The sequence below is a fragment of the Phalaenopsis equestris genome, unplaced genomic scaffold (genome assembly GCF_001263595.1).
Source record: "Phalaenopsis equestris unplaced genomic scaffold, ASM126359v1 Scaffold000840, whole genome shotgun sequence".
Taxonomy (NCBI): Eukaryota; Viridiplantae; Streptophyta; class Magnoliopsida; order Asparagales; family Orchidaceae; genus Phalaenopsis; species Phalaenopsis equestris.
This window is the reverse complement of record NW_018165280.1, coordinates 4,037,359-4,045,672: the sequence shown is the minus strand read 5'-3', so window position 1 is coordinate 4,045,672 and position 8,314 is coordinate 4,037,359. Positions and strand designations below refer to the sequence as shown.

Below are 8,314 nucleotides of genomic sequence, written 5' to 3'. Positions count from 1 at the left end.
CCTGAATCGAACCCGAGTCAAACCTGGGTTGAGTCCGGGCCCACGCCCGCTATTCGTGCATCGATTTCCGTGCCATATGTGCGTGTGTGTAACCCTAGAAATATGGGTGTCCTTTCTAGCTAAAGTTGACGTTCCGGACGCGTCGGTGCAGTCAGTTTCGTCATCCGGGGTCGTCCGGACGAGTTCGCCGACGGGCGAGTCAATTCAAGTTAAAGTCGTGTGTGATGCAGTGAGTGTGTGAAGTGTGTCGTTAGCGAGTAATCGAGTCACAAAGGGTTCACCTAAGACTGTTTGATCCTATAGGAACTCAATTTCGGGTCCTCTACATGTTGGTCCTGAGCCCTTGCAACTAAAAGTTGAGTGCTTGGAACCACTCATGCGAGTTCTTCACAAAAATGAGTCAAGAAGTGGCTTGAAGTTCTACGGGAGGTGGGCTCCATCGCTAGTCCGCTAGGATGGTCAATAAGAACTCCTAAATCTAGATCCTAGGTTCTAAGAGTAGGAGACTTAAGACCTCACTAAAAATGAGGTCAACACGCCACCGCTCATTTCCAGTCCCACAATTGTTGTCGCAGCCGGTCCCCGCCTTCCTCCGCCACCACACACTGCAACTGCAACCAATTCCCTTAGCTGTTGTCCTTGGACACGGTCATCGATCGTGTTTTAATACATTTTAAATTTATCAAAAGAGATACCAAAAGATATTTAAATGCCTTTGATTTGCATCTAACCAAACAGCCCATGCATTTCTAAAATGCATGCATTCCATTTATTTTGTATCTTCTCAATGCATATATTTTAAAAAAATCCAACCAAACTACTCCTAAACGAATAACCGGTTAGATTAAACAAGCCCTCCTGATAATGAAACTATTAAAATAATGGAATTTTAGCAAAAAATGGAAACATATACATTCTGCGAACATATTGCATTTCTTTTCTTTATAAGAGATTTTTGACTCATTGCTATCAGTTCAAATCAAAAGGAAAATTGTCTTAACATTGGTTCAAGGATATAGGTTTCTGTAGAATTAGTTTGTTGCACTGTTATCACACATTCAATTTGCACTTACAAATTGAAACCAAGAGAAATTTCTTTCCTGTAAAAGTTTTTTATTACATGTAATGATATAATTGTTACTAGTGATGATGAAAGGGAAATTCTTAAAATAAAAAAGTGTTTGTCACCGAGTATGAAATCAAGGACCGAGGAATCATGAGATATTCCATAGGTATGGAGTTAGCAAGGTCCAAGAAGAGCATTATTATGTCACAGAGGAAATAAATCATTCTAAATTTGCTAAAGGCGACAGTTGATTGGATGCAAACCTATTGATATTCCAATGGATCCCAACAAGAAGGCTAATAAGATAGAAGAAAATATATCTGTGGATAAGGTAATATATCAACTATTGGTAGACAAACTCATCTACTTATAACATATTAGGCCAGATATTACATATTTGGTCAATATTGTGAGCCAACATATGAATAACCCAAATGAAGAGCATTTTGAGATGGTGTATAGGATCATGAGGTTTCTCAAGAGAACTTCTGGTTATGGGCTAATATTTGAGAGGACCAGATACAAAGAGGTAGAAGTTTACATTGATGCAAGTTGGGTTGGGAACTCACTGACAGAAGTTCCACCACAGGTTATTGCTAGTATATGGGAAATTTGGTCACATGAAGAAGTAAGAAGCAAGTTATTGTCTCTAGAAGCAGTGCAAAATCAGAGCAAAAGACACTTGCCTTAGGAATCTATGAATGGGTCTAGATTTAGAAATTGTTGAGGGAATTGGGGCGTACCTCTAATATGTCTTGGCGTGGGTGTGTCTCCCATGTGGGACACGACAGTGATAGCGGTCGAACCGGTTGCTTGAACCGTTTCACGCTAAGGGAGGAGAGGGGCCTTAATCCTTCCTCGAGGGGGATTTGCCTCCTAATCGAGAGGGCCCACCCTTAGCTAACTTAGTAATATTTATACGTCATTTTCCTATGTTTAGGTTAGCATTGATTTCAGATTTCTGTCGGTACTCCAACAGTAACTTGTCCTAAAATGGTGTTTATCTATCATGCCAGACATCTCCAGCCTCATCTCAACCTCCCCACTTTTTGTCTCCATGTCGTCGAACCCTCCAACTTGCTGTCCTTCGATGACCAGCCCTCCTATCTATTATTTCAGTGCCACCAACTGCCCCTCCACTTGTTTTCCTTGTTGTCGTGCCTTCCAACATGCCGTTCTTGGTTGCCAGCCTCGCCAACAAGCACACCCGCCCCCCCTAAACAACAACCCACCGCAACCTTCCACCTCCTTTGAATCTGGCCCTAGTTAGGTGTCTATGTTGAGTGTTTTTCGTCATATTTTCTTTTCTTTATGATCTTGTCATCGCTAATTTGTTTCTAGTAATAATATACTAAACCTATACAAACTTTTCTTTATTTTTCCTATGTGGTTTGGGTTAACTCCAATATTAAACCTATACAAATATTTTGTGACATTCAAGTAACTATCTGTATTGCTAGGAACCGCTTGCATCATGATAGGACAAAACATAATTAAATTGATAGGTACTCATTATCTCTACAAGGTTAATGGTGGAATTTTACAACTAAGTTATATTTCAACCCACTAAAATAAGTTGCTGATGGCTTCACTAAAGCTCTTCCTTTAAGCAACTTATCAGAATTTAATGTCGAGCTTGGTCTCTATAAATTTACGAGCCTACTTGATGGGGAATGTGTAGATCTAGGAGGTTCGGCCTCTTTTTCTTGGTGGCCTAGGCTGACCAACGGAGTAATGGATGATTTGATTGGAGACAGTTTTTGGAAACTCCTTGATTAATTTTTATTCTCTTCCTATTTATGTTTATTTTAGAATTATTTTCTTTCCATATTTAGGCTAAATATATTTGGTAAGATTGTAAATTAGAAGAGATTATCTTACCTATATATTTAATCTTATGTTTGAATGATAAGAATTAAGTGAGGATTCTCTCCTACGTTTGTTGTCTTCAAACAAAATGAAATTAATAGGATTGTTTGAATTTGTGAATATATAAATTACAGCATATACTATTTAGGGCTCTTGGGAATTAATTTTTCATATAGTCATTTTTTATTTGTGTGGTTTGTATGTTTTCAACATTTTTAACATCATCTTATAGACTAGGTTATAAATAATTAACAGTATCCAGCATGATGCATGTCAGCATTCTAGTATTTTCATTATTTATTTTATATCATTTGCATGATTTGTTTTATTTGTCTAATTTGGATGAATAGATTCACAACAAATAAAAACTTCTTATTGGTTATGATAGTTATGAGTCTATTGTTGATTTGAATAAAAGGCTTTTTGGAATTCAGATTAAGTGATAATTTATTGGTAAGTCTAAATCCTAGGGATCTTTAAGAAATTAGCTGCAAGATAAGATGAGGGTGATATAAGATTTTATAAAACATATTAAATGCTTATGAAATATAAATTTTAAGAGGATCCAACTGTTTTATTTTCTTAAATGTATCTTTTTTCACTCTACATCACAAACTTACCGCTAGAGTTGTTTTTTTTCTCTCTTTTCATCTTCTTATGGATTTACATTTACCTTATAAAATCCATAACGTTGGATGTTATATTTTTTTTTTGCCATGGGATGGTTGGCTTATACATCTTGATTCATGGATTAACTCGTCCTAATCTGATAGGAACCTGATCAATTTTTTACACAGAAATTAGGGCTAATAATATATTTTATTGTGAAAAGTCAAACATAATATAAAGATAAGCACCTACAATTTGAGAGGCATGCAATCTCTCCCAATTTCTGAAATTTTGAGATAGGAAATCTCTCCCAAACCTTAAACCTAAGACAATAATCTCATGCATAACGCTAACCCTAAACATATTAGCACTATTTATACTAAGCCATAATAAATAATGTTGGATGTTATAGTTTTTCGTGTCATGAGATCATTGGCTTATACATTTTGATTAATGGATTAACTTATAGGAATCTGATAGGAACCAAATCAATCACACAGAAATTATGGCAAATAATGTATTTATTGCAAGAACATCAAGAACCTGCAATTCGAGAGGTAGGCGATCTATCTCAATTCCTACAATTTGAGAGATAGAAAATATGTTCTTAACCCTAAACCTAAGACTCGCAATAATAATCTCGTGTATAACCCTAACCCTAAATATATATGTTTATGCTAAACCATAATATATTTGATAGGAGCCGAATCAATTTTCCACACAGAAATTAGGGCCAATAATATATTTTATTACAAGAACATCAAACATAATACAAAGATAAGCACTTACAATTTGAGAGATAGGCTATCTCCCTAATTCCTATAATTTCAGAGGTAGGAAATCTTACCCAAACCCTAAACCTAAGACTCCTAACAAAAATCTTTTACATAGCCCTAAAAATATTAGTCATATTTTACTAAACAATTATAAATGACAAAAGATTAAATTGTCTGTAGACTAATAAAAGACAAATTTGCCCTTAAGGTGCCGATATAACTTTATCACAATTGTCTTGCCCAAACTCACATAACCACTATCCAAAGCACCAAATTTTTTTCCGAGCCATGTGATTAATTTAGACTTTTCCTCTCTAACAAATTATTTTAGCAGCTCTCAAAATTCTTTCAATCAATGATTCCATCTACAATCAACAATGGTTTCCTTCTACAACCACTAATTTATCGGGACATAATGTTTTGCTATCTTTTATTTGTGAGACTGTTAGAACTTTGCGTTATACATCTTCTGTTTTTTATTCACTAAACTATTGCACCATATAGTAATTTCCAACCATTTTTTTATCATTATTTTAGTGAGCGCAAGGAGTTGTTTTACCGGTGAAAATTAGAGACGTACGAAAGTTCATTTATGAAGTATTGAAACCTATTATATTTGATTGAATCTTTATGGATTTTAAAAAATACGGTATCTAAGCCTGTTTCGGGTTAGCATTAGTATCATTGGGGTGTGTAAAATTAAATGAACTTGTTTAGTAAAATATAAAAATTAGTTTTGAAAAAGTTTTATGCTATTTTGTGTGCGTTTTTAAAGGGCTTCGTAGGTTTTCTTATACCAATGTGAGGTTTAGATTTTTCCTCTGGTGATTTCTATCCTTGTTCTTTACTTTTATTTTGTGGCTGGTGTGTGTGTGTGTGAGTGCATGATTGAAGTTTGTCAAGTTTGGAACATTCCAGATTCGTTATTGTTTTAAAAAAAATATTGTTTGTGAATTATATTTCTTATGATATTCAAGATATTGGTGATTATTATATCGTTATTTTAAATAAAAGAATTGTCTTTTTTTCACATTAAAGACTACTAATTTTATCTAGATTTGAGAGTTGGTACATTTGTTTTTTTTTTTTGCTCTTATTTTGATTGTGAATCTCATCCCAAAAGTAAAATTATTCCCAAAATCTTTCTACATGATCAAAATAGTAGAGTAGAGGTTGTTAGCCTCTACCTTAATGCTAACCCATGCCTTCCCCGTGCTTGTTTTCTGTGGCTTCTTTATATTGCTTCATTTGCAGGATTATGTTAGAGTTCTTCCTCAAGCTAGTAATGTGTTTTACTGTAGATAGGATTTACTGAACTGCAGGGACAATCTGATTGATGGCTTTGCTTTATACAGGGCGCAAGGGACTCAAAGGTGCACAACCAGGCCCAGTTCTCTCTTGGACTCAAAGAGTTAAAATTGCTGTAGGAGCAGCAAGGGGACTGGAATACCTCCACGAGAAAGCACAACCCCGTATTATTCATCGAGATATCAAGTCTAGCAATATACTACTTTTTGACGAAGACGTGGCAAAAATTGCTGATTTCGATCTTTCCAATCAATCCCCGGACATGGCAGCTCGTCTTCACTCGACCAGGGTACTTGGAACCTTTGGATATCATGCCCCTGAGTAAGTTTATCTAAAGTTTGTTGACAGAACTGTTTTAATTTCCTGAATGGCTTTCTGGCTGTGTTTTTCTTAAATGGTTATTTTAGCTTCTCAGCTGAAATAATTCATGTTCAAGAAAAGTGTCAAAGTGGTCCCCAAACCCTTTGAAGGGGGCCATTTAGTCCGAGAGTTTATAAAAATGTCAATTTAGTCCCCAGACTCTTTTAATATGGGTTGAAATAGTTAAGATTATTTTAGCCTCCATTAAAATAGTCCAATGACTGCCAGGTATGCAATGACTAAGACATGCTAAGTGTTCGGGGACTAATTTGATACTTTCCTCATGCCTGTTCTAATATGTGATGGCATGCACAGGTATGCAATGACTGGGCAGCTTAGTGCCAAGAGTGATGTTTATAGCTTTGGAGTTGTTCTTTTAGAACTATTGACCGGCCGCAAACCCGTCGATCATACATTACCGCGGGGCCAACAAAGTCTCGTCACATGGGTAAGGAAGTCTTTTCTCTCGCACCGGTTCTCTTAAATCTTCAAGGAAAGATGTTTGTTTTTTCTTTGCTTAGTTGATGTTCTAATGTTCAGGCGGCACCAAGGCTGAGTGAAGATAAGGTTAAGCAGTGTGTTGATACGAGATTAGGAACAGACTATCCTCCCAAGTCTGTCGCCAAGGTAATTTTTATGTGCTGCTATTATCCTTGTGTAATGTGGAAGATCGACAAATTTTATTAGATATTTTGGTAGAACGCCAATGTAGGTATTCAAAATTTATTTTTTGTTGGAAGCTGTAGTTTAAGCTGATTAATCATATGTGATTTATCCCTAAATATTTAATAAAAATGAATGTAACTGCAATTATTGCTGTAATACCAATCAGTGCCTAAGGTTTCATTTGAAACAACGGTGACGTTCAACAAATTTTTTTTTAGAAGTTGTGCTCGTTGCCGGAGAACAAGAGCTGCGAGAATTGCTGGAGACGTTCGTCTCCCTCTGTTCATCAAATGAAATTTTTTTGGAGGCTTCGGTGTTCGGTCCAAACAAACAGAACTTCCGCGCCGTTTCGAAGGAAGCCTAAACATTCTCAATTGTATAGAACCCAAATAATGGTTTCTATCATAGAATTATCGTGCAATAGAAATATGAGTTTGTCAATTTAAACATTTCACAAGTTTTTTACTGGCGTATCTCAATCATGAGATATTTTTGATGCTTGCTAGAATGTTAAATGTTTATATTATCTCAACACAATTTAAATTGTTTTTAATAAGGTGTAGTATGATTTTTTTTTTCCAGTTTGCTGCTGTAGCTGCCTTGTGCGTACAGTATGAAGCCGATTTCCGGCCAAACATGAGCATTGTTGTGAAAGCGCTGCAGCCTCTACTAAACGCGAGGTCAGGCGGACCAGCTGTTGAATCTTAATGATTTTGTTTGTGATTTCTCCTATTGGTTTTTCCTGAACCTGTCATGCAATTTGTTTGTTAGTGATTTTAGTGTCGTGCAGTAATATATATATATATGTTGTAGTGGTTTGAAAATTATTTGGAACGAAGATGTGTTGTAATTTGTAAGTTCTTATTAATTTATTTGATCTTTACTTTATAGTTTCTTCCCTCGACGCTTTTTTTTTTTTTGTGCATTATGGTAGTATTTGACTGCCATTTAATTTCTAATCCTGAGTTGCGTGGATTGTGGTGTGTGATTTCTATTAGTTCTGTTTGGAAAACGATTAAAATGTTGAGATGATTCCTTGATGGTAAGGCTGCTAATTTCATCAGATTCTCTCATGAAAACCGATAAATGGACGGTCAGGATTTTTCTGAGAGCTTGGGATTACATACAACTCATGATTACATAGCTGTTGCCGGTAAAGATTTTCTCATTCGAGTCCATGAAAGCTCGCGTTCGATCTTCAGTCTGTAAAATCTGCGTTGTAGAAGCTGCACAAATTTTATGGTACTGAGTCATATTGAATCTCAAACTATTAAATTTATTTTGAGTCTTGTATTGAATGAATTAATTTATAGGATATTTATTTATTTTAAATAAATTCAAATTTTTAACTACTATAATAAATAAAATTTCAGGTATATTCAAAAACATTTTTTTTTTATGTAAATTGTCTTGCCCATAAAACGCCTAATTTTTTTGTGCGGACTCCTGACGTAGCTTACGTGCGACGGATATTATTACCGAGTTATTTTCAGGTTATTTTTGGAAATATTTTCAATAATCTCAAAATAATATTGAAAATAACTTAAAAATAACCCGTGGTCTTTATTTTTTGGTTATTAGTGGATTATTTTGGGATTATTGAAAATAATTCAGAAATAAACTGAAAATAACTCCTGAATAATTTTCGCCGCACGTAGAG

The 8,314-nt window shown here is 35.3% G+C and overlaps 1 protein-coding gene across 4 annotated transcripts in view; it reads left to right on the top strand.

The window, feature by feature from the left end:
- The window catches only part of LOC110031609 (pto-interacting protein 1-like), a 19,601-nt gene extending 12,098 nt beyond the window's left edge, over positions 1-7,503 (top strand). For all 4 annotated transcript variants that reach the window (XM_020734892.1, XM_020734890.1, XM_020734893.1 and 1 more), the window contains 4 exons: positions 5,676-5,949; positions 6,304-6,436; positions 6,529-6,615; positions 7,237-7,503. In XM_020734892.1, the coding sequence (XP_020590551.1) occupies positions 5,676-5,949; positions 6,304-6,436; positions 6,529-6,615; positions 7,237-7,362 (620 nt within the window). In that variant the 3' untranslated portion in view covers positions 7,363-7,503. The remainder of the gene's footprint in view (positions 1-5,675; positions 5,950-6,303; positions 6,437-6,528; positions 6,616-7,236) is intronic.
- Positions 7,504-8,314: the final 811 nt, after the last annotated feature.